General features: G+C 40.9%; 1 protein-coding gene across 1 annotated transcript; it reads left to right on the top strand.

Moving 5' to 3' along the window:
* Nucleotides 1-308: 308 nt before the first annotated feature.
* Nucleotides 309-15,963, top strand: si:dkeyp-77h1.4 (scavenger receptor class F member 2). Its single transcript, XM_061049236.1, has 11 exons — nucleotides 309-495; nucleotides 5,301-5,360; nucleotides 5,620-5,640; nucleotides 5,774-6,049; nucleotides 7,630-7,750; nucleotides 7,901-8,076; nucleotides 8,401-8,543; nucleotides 9,870-10,017; nucleotides 10,573-10,754; nucleotides 10,847-10,939; nucleotides 11,648-15,963. Exons 2-11 carry the CDS (start codon nucleotides 5,315-5,317, stop codon nucleotides 12,455-12,457), a joined length of 2,016 nt encoding a protein of 671 aa, XP_060905219.1. The 5' UTR covers nucleotides 309-495; nucleotides 5,301-5,314; the 3' UTR covers nucleotides 12,458-15,963.
* The last annotated feature ends 203 nt before the right edge of the window (nucleotides 15,964-16,166 follow it).

Below are 16,166 nucleotides of genomic sequence, written 5' to 3'. Positions count from 1 at the left end.
GTGTAGAAATTGAAATGTGTATATTTATATTCTGGCCCTTTTTTTTATTCAGAAATCTAGACAAGCTTTGATATCGAGGAAAACTAGGAAAATACTTTTAGGAGCATTGCATCATAACACATGACACATTATGACATTCACACGTAATGTAATGTCTTAAAAGTGTTTCTAGACGCACAGTATAGTGCTCTTATCAGCATCAATCATCTAATATCCCCCTCACCTGTCAGGTGACCGTACATGTGTCTTCTTAAGGGGCGAGGGGGCTGCCGGTGTTTCCCGACACGAGTCGAGTCTCTCCGAGCTCGAGCAGCAGAGCCCGACATATTCTGAACATCTTCCAAATGTTGAGCCCGAGTCGTGAAGTGCGGCTCTTGAGGGGGGCGAGGTTGAAAGGGAGGGAGACGACGAGGGAGGAAACCGGCAGCGTCCACACTGATTTTCACCTCTGAAGGCATCCCGACGTCTACTTTGACTCCAGCCGGGCGATTCAAGGTGAGCTGATTTTCTGTTGTTGTTTTTTCTCCCTAACGTGCATGTGCGGACGTGTGTCTCATCTGTGACTGGTGCATGACGGGTTAAATTCTGCAGTTTTTCGGTGGATGCTGTTATCGGCTATCCCGGCCCAGAGATGGGTGACTGGATGGACTTGTGCTGGGAGGGTTATCATTGGTTTTCTACCTTCCTGTCAACAAGGAAAGGTGTGAAAATATGTTGATCCTGTTATCGGAGTTATTGGTCCCGGGATAGAGCCGGCTGCGGCTTCCTTGGCTATTTTAGGTTAATTTCTTAACCTCCTTATGGGATTCCAGTGGTTAGAGATGCAGCCTAATGCAGTTTTATTTTGAAGGATGCTGGTTGATGTCAGATTTTTATTCCCCTTTTAAACAGCTTGACCATAAAAAAGAGGAGTCTAAGTGGATTAGGCCATCTTAATTAAAATCATGAAGATTAAAGTATTATTTACATTGCTGCCATTATATATATTATAATTATCATGGAATGATAGCCTTATCTCATTCACCTTAAGCCACCCTCTTTAAAGATAAGGAAGTCATAGGCAAAATGTTCAGGACACTTAACAGCTTAATAGCATCCATTATCTTAGAGGATGCTCCATCAGCCAGAAGGCTCTCTGGCTGTGTTGCCTCCGCCTGCATTTTGCTGCTCACAGACTGTGACCAGAGCTGCATCAAGGCCCACAGGGACACGAGGGCAATGGATGCGTTAGAGTCTTTTTTTTTCTCACCACATATTTCGCATCTTCTTTGGTCTTATAGTGAGTTTGTCATTGATTCAAATACCTCATCCATCTCTCTCCCTGCTCCTGCCCAGTGCCCACTGATTGTAATGGATCTGACAGGTGCATGCAATATGGTGGAAACCTGTCTCATCCTTTAGTTCACTGCAGCCAGCTCTGAAAGGAAATATGTTGGTGCTGCAGGCTTTAAAGATAAACGTATAGAAATGAAGATAAACGTATAGAAATGATATATTTGGATGTTGTTGAGGCAAGATCTTAAGGATTTTTAGCCTCTGTTCCCTGCACCATTTCCTTCTACTGTGCTGATCTGAAATGTTATATCGGCAGAGAAGTGCAGAGGTTGCCAGTTTGGATATTTGGGATCAGTTGAATGGATAATTTTGAAGTTTTTGAGTTTTGCAAGCCCCTTGTGTCAGCAAAAGGAAACCCTGTATTTGTCCAAGAGTGGTGCACCTAAAGTAAACATTCAGCCATTTCATAGTTTGTGTCTCTTGTGCAGCAATCTTCTTTTCTTTCTTTTTGCTGCCTCATGTTTTATAAATGTCTGGTGCTGTGAGAAGAGAATGCAGCATGTGCATCTGTGCATGTGCGCCTGTAAAGATACGTTTGAGCTGCAGTTCCAGCAAGTCTCCTCATCCTCATCATCAAAGTTTCTCCCCATCATTTGGGCAAAGAGTAAAGTGAAAATGAAAGAGAATGATGAAGGGTAACAGTGATTCCCCTAGGTTTACAGCTTTGGGGGGGGGGACGCTGACACAAACACTTGAAGGAATCTTGGTGTTCATGTGTTACTTTTAATGACAGCTGTCCTGTTCTATCGGAAAGGTTTCCTTAAATGACTTATTTCCCTGATTTCCGACTCTATCCACTATCCCATCTCTACACTATCCCATCTCTACAAAATAAAAATATTTTATTTTTAATTAACTTGACCTTCCATAATATAATGGTAGGGGAAACACTGGGTAAAGTCACAGAGGTTGCTTTGTAAAGGTCCCCACATCTGCAGTCATTGATGGCATTTCCGCCTCTTTGAGGCGCTTGGACAAAGACCTGCCTGTTCTTCTAGTAAGTAGGGAGTTTGGAGTTAGAAGCAGCACAGAAGCAGGCTTTGATTTCAGAGTGGGATGCACGGGCTTGAATTATGTAAGATAAAGAGGAGGAGAGGATGAAAGAGACGTGATAGAGAAGAGAGAGAGAACGGCAAAGAAGGGGGAAATGAGAGTGATGCCCTGAGATAGGGAGTGGAGGATGCAGGGTAAAGAGGAGTCATACTGAGAGGATGAAATGTGCTGGAGAAAAAAATCAGACGTGACACTTACCTGTCAAATAGAGGAAAGTTATGGGAGGAGAGCACAGGCAGACTTTAACAGGGTTGTAATGGTGAAAGAAAGCAACACTTGGAGATGTGAGAATGCTGAAAGAAGTGCGAAAATGGATGAAAAAAAAGTAGAATCTAACCGAAGTGAAATCAAGTCTGAGTGAAGCTAAGTGAAGTGGAAGAGTCAGGGAAGGACAACAAATGGCATATTTGTCTATTTCCATCCTTTTCAGCCCAAAAGAAAGTCTGTAAAGCTTATTCATGTTTTCATTGTATTGCATGTTTATACATAAGGAGGATGCCTTTGTAGCTTTGACTTCAAATGCTCAAAAATGCACAAAACAAAGTAGAAGATTTCACATTTCTTGCTTCACAGACCGTGCATATAGAAACACCAGATTGGCTGCAGTGTTTCCTCGAGGCCTACTGCTGATACTAACAGATGGACGCGGCTCACTTTTGTCTTTCTTCAGAGCCATCCGAACCTGCATCCGACTATAACCGACTATACTGAATTCATTAAATGCTGATGGCTGCAGGGGTCAACAGTCAGTTTTTGCAAGTTGTAAATTATGACCAGTGCATGAAAGACTGTGCTTCAAAGCAGAAAATGTGCAATACAATTATCAGACACTGCAGTAATAAAATTGCAGTGTAATTTAAGTGATATATAGACAACTGAAGCAAAGGACACTTAGGGTTTGCTGCCAAGAGACACTGTTCTGTGTGACGCAGCTTTGCTCCATATTTTGTTTCAGATGCAATAAAATCAGCAGACATTTAGACTCTCTGTCTGGCTATCTGTGCAGATGTGTGGCATGCACAGGGCAGAGGGATGTGTGAGACCTTATGTGAAACAGTAATGTGGGTTGGAAGATGGGAAATCTGCACTATGCCTGCTCGCAGGCTTATACACAGTGATGATGGCTTAATGCTTTGTCATTTCCAGCAGGAAAGGCATGTCTTATGATTCCTCCTGTGTTAAAACGAGGCACTTTTATCTTCAGTGCAGGTTTACTAGCTGCTGCTGCAAAGTGTGACTGGGATGCAAAGTGCACTGCAGGTGTTCCTCCCAGTCCCCTCCTGGGCTTTGTAAATGGAAACAGCAGTAAAATATCTTTTGCACAAAATGCGTTTCCTCAGATGCCTCGCTGTAGCAGTCGGCACTTTCACGTCAACACATTCCCCTCAGTGTTGTGATTACTCATGGCTCTTCCTAGAAACCATCATGGGGGTTAGATAAAAAGAACGTTTCCCTGCATGCAGGCTTTCTCGCCGTGGAAAGTACCCTATTGTTTCCCTGCAGTCTGAAAGAATTATCTGGAGCTCCATGAATTATTCTGTATTTAAATTCATGAACTTAATCAATAAACAATCCCTGACAGTGATGTAAAGCCAGGGGGTCGTAATAAACATGTGCATACACTTAAGAAAAGGAGGTGACTCCTTTAGATATAAATGCTGGTTGACATTTTATTAAGACAACACTATCTTAAACACATAAATCTTAGCATGGCCCGTATTTTTCAGCTGCCTTAAGATGTTCTATGGAGTTAGAATTACACTATCACTGACCTTCTCAACAGAAGGTTAACCACACGTTGTTTTTAATGTCTCAAGTCCAATAAAAACCTCCAGGCAAGGCAGATACATTAAATCTACAGGGAGCGCTAGATTCTCTGCAGATCTGCTTGGGTGCTTTGTTCGATGTTTAGAGTGATAAGATAACCCTATTGAATTCTTAATGCACCTTAAAGAACATCTACAGGTTAGGAAAGAAGACAATGCAGGCCTTATGTATACAAGGTTAAAGCCCACTGTTTTGTATGAATAATGAAGTATACAGCATTATGAATAATGAAGTGCATACTTTTTGTGGCATATAGATAACCTTGACAGTGTGCTGTTCCCCGCTGACTGTAAGCACTGCAGGTGTTTCCTCCTGCTCCCCTCCTGGGCTTTATAAATGAAAACCACAGGAAAGTTGCTACTGCCCCAACGCCTTGATGTTATGCCTCTGATGTCTCAGCGCAGAGGAACGTCATTCACATCATCAATATCGCCTCAATTAATCAGGAGTCTACCCTTCCAACTGTCCTATGATTATATTTGGTTTACTGCTGTATTTGACTGCTGGCGCTAATAATTTTACATGTAAACAGACATTCTGAGGGTTCACGTCCTTTTACCTCTATTTGGAAAGCGAGTATGTGTGTTAGTGTTTTTTTTTTTGCTTATTTACATCCATGACCGTAAAAAGTAATTTCCTTAATGTTGGGGCACAGGTCAACCTTAGATCTTTGGAACAATTGATTACATTTGGGCGGGGATCTTGAATTGGAGCCAAAAGGCTGTTATTGTATTGTCAGCCAATAAAGACACTAATTGCATCAGTCACAGTACCCTAAATCTTGTTGTTTCTTGCACAATAAAAAAACGGTCCTTTCAAATTAAAAGCTTCCTTCAGAACAGCAAAAAGAAGCAAAACAAATACTGGAAAACTGAATCTCTAAATGAAAGTAAAGTTCATTTTATGAGCCTCGTGGTCATGATATCATACACCAGTGTGATTTAACCACATCTGTCACCAGCATGTCCTCTCTATTGATTCAAAAGTTAAAGTAATAAAGAGTGATGTTTTTTAAACAAACAAATTTCCATTATAATAAATGTGCCTCTTTTGTTTCCGTTTTATGTTTCATTTCATCTTTCTAGAAGAATCAGCCAGGATGGCGACAGTCAGGATGATCGTGTTCAGCTTTCTGCTCACAACAGGTATGTTAAGAACACTTCAAAATTATGTTTCCCTCGAGGTGTGGTGTTGGAATATGGAAATTCTTCAATATCTTGAAGATGTTGGAATCCTCATTTAGAAAATATGTGAAATAATCCAAAATAATACGAGACAAAATGTTACATGTAGGAAAAGACAAACATTGAATAAAAAAGAAAAATAGGAATCAGAAACTGTTTAATTGATGGCAAAAGATATCTATTTTACTTCATTTGTATTTTCTTCCTTCTTCGTCTACAGCTCTTTCCGTCCCTGTAAAAGGTAAGATTCAGTGTACCCGTGTGTAATACAAAATCCTGAACTCATCACTCATTAATTATAAATTATGAGCTTTCCGTGCCCTCTTCTGTGGTTGTCAATTCTTCCTCCTTCAATTTCCCATCATATGATCCAGTCGAAGAGGAATCCATGACTTTGTACCACGGGGAGGACTTCCACATCTTGCTGCCCTCACTCACACTGGAGGTCACGTTTAAAAACAGATCTGCTCCGCGGTCCGGCGATGTTGACCTGATGCGAGAAGGCAGCGTGGTCAACAGCCGGGCCAAACTCAACCGCCACCTCAGCCACCTCATTATAGACGCTGTAGGTGAGGGAGACGAGGGCGTGTACACAGTGAAGAATCCAGAGCAGCCAGAAAACATCAGACGCATCAGTCTCATTGTGCGAGGTAATGATGATTCATTCATATGTCAATTATTTGATCCATTTGGTCATTAAGCATTGAGTCTATAAAATCCTATAAAAGTGGAAAATATCACACGTTTGCAGATACATCTTTTTAGTGATGTCAGCCTTATTTTGTCTGAATCATGGTTCACATAATAACTCAGGATTATCAGGAACCCAGGCAACTTGGGTGAAGACCAAGAGGATTGCAGCTGTAAGGAGAGAAAAGAGCAATTATAAGAGAAAGAATAAGAAGTAAGAGCATTAAGAAGAAATAAAAAGAACAATAAAAAAGTGGCTAGAAGCTAGAAATCAGGATGAGAGAAATCTTAAAGAAGAGAGAAAAATTTAAAAATAATAATAATAATATTAAAGAGTGGGGTATAAGCTAAAATGAAGTAAACAATAAAAACAGCTGAAGCCTTAAGAGATAAAAGTCAGTAGAAACATAAAAACAGTAGAAGCAGGAAAGGGATCTGAAGTCAATAAAAAGAGATGAAATAATAATATAATAAGATGAAACATAATAAGAACAATCATAATGAATGAACACCAAAAGAGCAATAAAATGGATTTAGTATTTAGGGGAAATAAATAACAAAAGTAAAGAAATAAGATGGGCTACAAGAAGATAAAAGGGAATAAGAAGAAATGTTAATGAATATATATTTCTACTAATACTCTCTGAGCTTAAAGGGAGTGATTTCACAGGTGGCACAGTTGTTCCCTTCATGGTAAAGAATATATACATTTCTTCCACCACTGACTGACATCAGCTCTACAGCCCCCCCTCCACGCCCCCCCATGATAAATAAGCCTCTTAAATCTGATGTGGAGTCAGAGTCAGGGCCGAGTGGGAGCTGTCAATTCTCCTGCTTAAATCATTCAGTCAGCAGCAGAATAAACCTCTCCGTTACACATCCTTTTTGTCCTTTGAGTGTTACAAGTTACAGCAGCGTGGACGAGTAATTCCGATGAGATTAGACACACAAACACATAAATACACATCAAACATGCAGAGGGAGGAGTGGGCTCAAGCCAGCATGAATAAAGGCCACTGTGGAGTAGCAATATGTAGAAGATACAACACATGAGGGAGTAATGTGTGTGTGTGTGTGTGTGTGTGTTTGTGTGTGAGAGCATGTCAGAGCTGCCAGGCAGTAATTATGCAGCTTTTTAACCACCAACCCACTCTTCTCTCCTTCCCTCCCTGCTGTTTTCCCATCGTTATCTTGTCTTTACTGTCTTTCCCTTTGTTCCATTTGTTCCTATCCTTTCATTTCAGCTTCTCTTGATATTTTTGGATCACTGCTCCTTTCTGTGCAATTTGTCTCCTTTTTTTTTTGCCACATCTGTCACGCCATTTCCTCTTCCTAACCCTTCATCACTCCCTTTACCCCATCTGTCCTTTCTCTCACTCGATTTCTTTAATTTTGATAAAATCACCCAGAGCAAAACGACTCCCTCTCTTTTCTCCTTCATACTGAAATGTCAGGCGATATCCTGTCCTCTGTTAATAATCTTGTAGCTTCCTTTTACTCTTGAACAAACTGTTCTCTACTTCTTTTTTTGACCACCTAGATTGCTCCAACGAGCAGATCCTTAAATATGGAGAAAACTATGATATACCTTTGATGGGGGTGACTCCACCCATCACGCTGGAATACAGGCCCATTTCTGTGGAGGCAAACCAGACATCGAGGTAGAGTCAACAAAATTACATGGATATGTGAATCCTTGGAATCTGTAATGACATTATCCTACTTTGATGCACATGCTCTGTGACAGAGGGTCCCAGATTTACTAAGAAAAGGTTAAGAAAGTTTTATCCTTTTGACTTCTTCTCCTGCAGACCTGCTATAGTGCTTTTGACCAGCACGGGCTTGTCCAGGGAAGGCTATGCAGGTCGAATCAGCATCAGGGAACGCCAAGTCACCCTCAGCGCCGTCACAGGTGCAGACGAGGGCAGTTACACGGTCAGGGATGCCAAAGGTGATATCCAAAGGAAAGTGTGTCTTAATGTCCGAGGTGAGAGCGCAAATGAAGACTAATCATACATTTCTTCCTCTCTCCCATGCTTGACCTGTTTTTTAAACGACCTGCTCCTTCCATCAGGATGTTGTTGTTGTTGTTTCCTCTCTGTTGTAACGCTCCTCTTGACTGTCATAATGTCTTTTTAAAGACCCAAACATTAATGGGCTCTAGCAGGCTAATGCATTTTAGATGATCCATGAGCCTGTACACAAAGTGGAGTTGTATTTATAATATGTCCTCTCTCTCTCTCTCTCTCTCTCTCTCTCTCTCTCTCTCTCTCTCTCTCTCTCTCTCTCGCTCTCTCTCTCTATGTCTCAGAGCACCAGACTTTTGTGACTCTACCGTACGGTAAAAGACTTAAGATCAACCTGATCCTCAACAGCACTTTGCTCCAACTCTACTACACGCTGAACAGAGACTCCATACCTCATCTACTGCTGGATAAAGGAGAATTCACAAGTGTAACTTCAGCTGCTTATTTCTTTTTAGTCCGAGCACTTCTGTCATAATTTTCTGTAGAGAAAACAAGAAATAACAAAAAATGAAAAAGTCCCTTAATCACCATTTATCAAAGATTTCTGATTTTACTGTCATTTATAATGGAAGTCATATTTAAACTACATGCCTGCCATTTCTATCGCTGATTCATTTCAACTTTGTTTTAAAAAATATCTATTTATACAGATGATACTATTTTTATATTTGAAATGCATTGTAACATGTCACATCTATACGACGGAGGATTAGGGCCACGTTAAATTTTTTTTAAATTGTTTTATTTCGAGATTAAAGTCGTAAATTTACGAGAATAATCTCTCGCAAAACAGACATTACAGTGTTATATTCTTTACTGCCTCATCCAACAGCCTCATTTGTTTTCTTTTCTTTTTTTAAAATATTTTAAGAATGAATTTTGGCCTTCTTATGCCTTTTATTGTAGAGATAGGACAGTGGATAGAGTGAGAAATTGGGGCATGACATGCAGGAAAGGAGCCACAGGTCGGACTCGGAACCTGGGCCGTCCCCACCAGGAGGACCACAGCCATGGCACATGGGGAGTGCGCACCAACCAATAGACCACCAGTGTCCCCCAAAATGATTACATTTTAATGTAATATGATATTAACCTTTGGGGGAAACTGAAGAAGCCATGTATAAAACAGCAAACATAATCCTCATAGTTGACGTGGTTTTCATTGTTTAGGCTCTCATCTGTGAACAAAGTTAATCACAGGAAAGGATAAATGTAGACTCTGTTGGTTTATAACCTCAGCTAAATGTGTTCCATTGATCTCCAAACGGTACTTATTTACCACATATTTTAAGAGTGCTTAATGAATTTTATACACTCGTAAATTATGCAAAACAGAAGCTCCTATTTGCTGAACTTTTAGGTGAAGTATGGTTAAAAATGTATACAGGCATCTATAATACTTTATAACAATTAGAGAAATCTACACATATCAAACAATTGTAATACATAAAAACAGACACACTGTAATGAACACATCTCCTTCTTCTCATGTGTTTTGTCTGTCTGTTGTTCAAGACAGTTACCCATTATCTTTTCTTTTTATCTTACATTTTACATTTTTGCTAATGGCCAGAGCTTTTTTATTGCTTACAAATACTGCAAAAGAACATTTAAACAAGTACGACCAACCCTTGTTAAGTTAGCTTTAATGTTCAGGTCTCTTTTTTTCTGTAATTGATCATTTTCTGAAGATATGGTCGCTGTTTAATCATTTTAGCTAAGGGTATAAATATGTCAATTTGTTTTATTCTAGGCTCGCGAGGACTTGGGATTGGCGGATCGTCTGTCTATGGAGGGTTCACTGCTTTTTCTGGATCAGGTCACGCGTGCAGATGAGGGCCTGTTCGAGATTAAAGACACACTGGACTTTGTTGTGGCCAAGACCCACCTGGAGGTAGAACGTAAGTCTGTGGAAAGTTGAAACAGGTTAAATGATAGTTTTATTTATTTCTGTTCCATGTTTTAAAAGGGGGGCTGCAGGCTGTTGCCTCACAGCGAGGAGGTTCCTGGTTCGAATCCTCATCGGACAGGAGCCTCTCTGTGTGGAGTTTGCTTGTTCTCCCCATGCGTGCGTGGGTTCTCTCCGTGTACTCCGGCTTCCTCCCACAGTACAAAGACATGCTCGTTAGGTTAACTGGTGACTCTAAATTGGCCTGTAGGTGTGAATGTGAATGTGGCTGTCTGTCTCTTTATGTCAGCCCTGTGATTGACTGGTGTACAGTCCAGGATGTACCTTGCCTCTCGCCCAATGACAGCTGGGATTGGCTCCAGCCCCCCTCGACCCTGAATGGGAAAAGCGATTAGGAAAATGGATGGATGGATGTTTTACAGGATGATATCAGAACATTAAAATGCTAAAATAATGTTTAAAAAAAAATAAAAGGTCAGATGAATTATTTAGTCTCCCACTCCTTGTCTTTTCTCCCCCCTTATTTTCCTATAATGGCTCTATGCAGCCTATAAGCTGGAGTCCCTGTATGTGGCCATCATCGCCCTGTTGGGCGTGCTGGTTTTCCTGCTGCTGGTCTGTCTGCTGTCCTGCTTGATTAAAGTGAAGAAGAGGGCCAAGAGGGCTGCAGCCCTGGAGAAGATAGCTCAAAATGCTGGCAAAGAGGACGAGGGAGAGGCCTTCAGACAGGTTGGAGAGACAAACACAACTTGCAATCAAAATCTGAAAATGATTTTGATGATAATGTGTGTCCTGAAGAGCTTTTGTCCTTTCTTTGATAGGTGGTGAAGAACATCACCAAACTCAGTGAGGACTCCAAACATTCCCAAGCAGACAACACAGAGAAATCTCAGAGCACAGAAGTGGACATTAAAGTAAGAATTGTGTTATTCTTCTTCCTTAAATTTGAGTCTTTGAGAGGATTTAATAATGTTTCCATTTTTATGCTGTTTTGTGCGTTCAGACGGCCGCAACTTATTCAGAACGCTGCTGCTAGAGTCCTCACTAAGGTCAAGAAAGTGGATCACATCAGTCCAGGTCTCAGATTTTGCAGTGGCTCCCCTTGTGACAAATACTTGATTTTATGACAGCACCTATTGGTTTTATGAAGCCCTGAATGTGGTTTATGGTGAAAATCTCTGACCTTCTGAACCTTTCCAATCTCTCAGGTATTCTGGGAAAGACCTTTTCTGTCCCTTCACTTACTGTCCTTGCAGTCAGAACAAAACATGGAGAGGCAGGATTCAGATTTCCCAGAAAACCTGAAGTCTGCTCCAACTCTGATTTCTTTCAATAAAGGCTTAAACTTGTGTTTGCCAGTGCCGTTTATGGAATTCAATTTGGGCTATTAGTGCTATTATTCCTGCACTCCAGCTGCGCTGTGAATTTATTTCTCCTGTTTTATTCAATTATATTTTCATCACATTTTACTCTGTTAAACCTCTCCTTATTCCCCCATTATATTGCCTTGTGTGTCCTTTATATCTTTTCCTTATTCCTTTTTTTTTGTCATCTGGAAAACCCTTTAAATAGTCTTGTTGTTTAAAGGTGCTTACCTTTCCTTGTTGTGTGTTTGATTTCAGGGTCTGGAGGTTTCCTCTAAAGAGGTCGGGATCGGAAACCTTGAGACCAGTGACTCTGGTGTCGGCTTTAACACCGCCCTTCCACTGGACACTGACACTGACGCCCCCGATCCAACTTCAGAGTCTGTGGCTGTAACCATCTCTACCGCCCCTGAAATCAAACAAAGTCCACCGTCTGCTGCTGAGTCCAAGCCTAGCGATCCACCAGCTTTGGAAATCAAGTCCAGTCCTGTTGCTGAAACTAAGACCTCCCCTGCACCCGAGACCAAGAAAACACCTGATCCACCAGTGGAAGCAAAGTTGGACCTGCCCGAAACAACAGAAGTTAAGCTTAGCCCAACCCCAAGCCCTGAGCCAAAGGCTGGTCTGAGTCCAGCTGATCCAAAACCAACCCCAAGCCCTGAGGCAAAGGCTGGTCTAAGTCCAGCTGATCCAAAACCAACCCCAAGCCCTGAGCCAAAGGTTAGTCTAAGTCCAGCTGATCCAAAACCGACCCCAAGCCCCGAGCCAAAGGCCGCTCTCAGTCCAGCTGATCCAAAGCCTGCACCAACCCCGAGTCCAGAGCCTAAACCAGCGACTCCCAAAGCCACTACGCCAACACCTGAAACTAAGAGTGCCCTGACTCCAACACCTGAACCCAAGAATGCCCTGACTCCCCCCACACCTGAGCCCCCCAAACCTACCACACCAGAGCCCATTACCAACGGTACACCTGAGCCCAGCCTGGATTCCAAATCGAGCCCGGATCATGCTGATATTATCAGCAGCTCAGCTTCAAAAGCAGCCCCCCCAAAAACCCCTGAGGTGTAGCTGAAATCTAGCAGTGCCGCACTGGAGACCAGCATAGAGGGCACTGTGGCTGAGGATTCAACCACCACCACTACCACCACCTGAGACCTGCCCCTGCAAAAAATCCAAGGGAAGCCCCAGATTTTCTCCATCCTTCACCACTGTAGACAATCGAACACCCCAACCAAATCATGAAGAAACCACTGAAGCTGGGGCCAGGACTCTGTTTTATCATGCCTGAACACAATATTACAGTGATTATAATATTTCACTTATCTTTACTAATACAAACTTTTTGGACTTAATGAAACTGAAAAACTTCACACAACAAATGCGGCTTGTTGATTGTTAAACATTTAAATTGTAGGCACCTCGTAGCCTCATTTTTTGGTAACTTATGTGTAAAACTGTCAGACTGCGAATGAAATCTTTGCAGAGTTTACAATTAAATTACTAACTCCACATAAGGTTTTTTTAACAGAATAGTTAGCCAGTAAAAAAGGTTTACAGCATTTCAACACGAAGATACTTGTACTAATTGCCAGAATACTTATCTAACCACTTCACTAATAGCTCGTTACCTTATAGCAATTAGTACCAAACAAACTGCATGAGATTCCCAGCCAATGTCATTTCATACCTTCTCATATTTAACTGCAAATGATGCCACAAAAAGACACTCTATTGAGGGCATTTTGTACATATTATTTGGTATATGGATGTTATACAATTGTCCTCAACAATACTTGGACATATAAAGGAAAATCTTTTGTTTTTCTAATCCGTAACCATACAGATGCTAACCCCTCTATTTATAGTCTCAGAGTTAAGATTCAGGCTCCCTGCGGATATCTCACATGATTAAAATGTGTTTATCAAACCAATCCTTTAACTCGGGATTAACCACTTTACCGTCTTTGGTCTGAATTTTCCGGGGGCTCTACAACAATCCCATTACCCCTACAGTTTGAGGAGATGGGGGGGCTCATGCTAGCTGCAACTCCAGGCACTTAACAGGACCACCATTGTGCCATTGTAAGATGGGCTTTTTATAGGTCATATACTGAATGAAAAGTATCTAAAAAGTTAAAGTCTTCACAACAAACATGCAGGTTTAGTCTGTCATCTATTCCCTGAGTGCACCCTATCTCCTTCCTACATCATTTCCTTTCCCTTATATGCCATCATTTTAACTACTTGCATACTAATTGCATGGCCTTTGATAGATATTTGAAATCATGGCAAAGTGTTTGCTCCAGTTAACAATGTCAGCGACTAGTTCCTGTGCCATTGGCCTACTAAATTGAGTAAAAAGCAAAAAATATATATGTCATGCATGTTTAATTGCTCCAAATTGCTCCTATGAGGCCTTTAGGCGTGCAGGAGGAGGTGTGCAGATACAATTCCGAGTTGGAAATTGCACATCTCAACCTCATGTTTTAAGTGACTGACATGAAAAACAATGACAGCCCATGCATGGAGCACTAAAGACAACAAAAAAAACAAACATTTGAATTTGTGAATGAAGCACACGATGACAGCCATGGAAATTCAATCAGGTAATCATTGAAATATAGGAAAATAGTAAAAAAAAATAATAATAATAACTGGACTATCTAGGTAGCTGTCTTTCTTATCAGATGTTCTTATTAGTAGGTGCAAATCAGGCAGAATTTATAAAAAGCCATATGACTACATAGATTTAGATGTAATGATTTGATTTAAAGATTGATTGATACAGTATAAAAACAAACCAAAAAGGCAAACACATCAAGGCGCCATGATCCTAAATGAACAAGAAATATAACACTGTTAGACGTGTTAACCCTGTACAAAGTCATTCTGATGTAAAAACACTGAATATGCCTCATTTGTTGTCTGGATCTGTGAAGGAAACACAAACCAGTTTTAACAGTACTAAAAACCATTTCAGTCCACACAGACACACAAACCAGACACACACATTCCAGTCTTGTAAATATTGCATGTGTGCACCAGTTTAACCCCTTAAAGGCTGAATGTTTTTAGTGTACAGGATGGTGGTTGTATTATACGTAATAATAGAGAAGAAAAAAAACGTAATTTCTCACCAACCTTAAATGCAGAATATAAAATATATATATATATATATAATATATACCATAAACACTAATATTCACTCATGTCTTGAACTAATTTAAGAACCAAATATTGTAAAAATCCGTCCAGATGAGATCTTTTTTAGATCAGTTATCTGTCATTCAAACATGATGATACTCACAGCATACAGCTTCTCTCACGGTATTTACATGTTCTATTAAATGTTTAACCTACGTCACTTAAAGCATGCTCATCTCATGTGCTGAAAAAACCAAGCTTTTATTGTCCTACAGCTGCGCGCGTGAGTGACTGGGGGAGTGATGTTTTTTAATGTCGCCATCATGTACACGTATGAAAGAGTGTGAATGATTTATGATTGTGATTCATGTGTGTCGGTGATGTGAGCCGAGTCTGTTCATAGACACTTTGTACAGAGTGAAACAACGTGTGCTTCTTCCTCGTCTGTTGTGAGTAAGGTATTCATGTGCCTGCTTAACTTGTCCTGCAATGTCAAGAAAAAACGTGTTCACGTCATGAGTGTGAATGTGTTAAAAGCCACAACATACTGTAAAAGATATTGTAACTTTGAGATTTCTGAGTGACTCTTGTCTATCTGTCTAGTGCCTAAACCCTGTTTTGGATAGTTGGCCTGTATTCTGTAATGATCCGACACTCCTTATTGCACCTTTTACTTGATATTTATGGTATTCAGTGACGTAGAAAACTGTTTGCATACATGACTGAACAAAGTAGAACCACTGACAGGTCTATGGTATGTTAAAGTGTAGGAGATATGTGATGCATTGTCTACAGGTGATGCAAGTCTGAGTAGCAGAAGAGAAGATGAGTTTGCTCTGTGTGTAGGTGAGGGTGTTTCTTCATTTCATTGATCATTGTTGCACAGTTTTAAGGACGTGATTGAATTTGGTTGATAGCAGCAGATGAATGAGAAGCTCTGTGTGGTTAACCCTCAGGCTTATGTTGAGAGACTGCTAAAAACAGCATTTTCAGGCACCACTTCTTATGTATTCTGTAAGTGATTGTAAAACCAAGCCGCTCAGAGTGGAAATGGATGAGAAAGAGGCAGACAGAGTGTAGTTTTTGGTTTACCAGCATTTCAAAGACGGCTCAGTCTAGTGGGATTTCAAATTGTAACATCAATTAAAACATCAATCTGGGTTTCTGGTTTCATACCCACCTTTGGAAACCCACTAATAGAAACCATTCATTTTATTACCACTGGCATTCTCTGCACTATGTGAGTATAGTCTCTGCCCTTATCTCTCTGTTTACTTCTGCTGTTCTGGCCTGGGTGTGGTGTGACATCCCACCTGTTCTCTCTGTACTCCCTTTTTGCACAACTTCACACTGATGTTTTGTAAAGAAAATACTTTGTTTCCTTATTTCATGTCTAAAGGAATACTAAGAATAATCAAGCTATTACGACATTTGCTGTCCTGTTGTCCTTGTTTCCTTTTCTTTGTCTCAGAGTTGTCTGTTGGATCTCAGCCTGGCGTCTCACTCAATGTCAACGGCCATTTGTTTGTGTCACGCGCCACTCTCTGGCCCCTACAGGCCTGCATGCCTCTAATTCAAATGCCTCGTTTTGAACTGCCATGAATTTGCCAGGGCACACTGGAGCAGCGCTGGC

The sequence above is a fragment of the Labrus mixtus genome, chromosome 11 (assembly GCF_963584025.1).
Source record: "Labrus mixtus chromosome 11, fLabMix1.1, whole genome shotgun sequence".
Taxonomy (NCBI): domain Eukaryota; kingdom Metazoa; phylum Chordata; class Actinopteri; order Labriformes; family Labridae; genus Labrus; species Labrus mixtus.
Note: the sequence above shows the minus strand (reverse complement) of the source record. Positions and strands in the feature narration are given on the sequence as shown.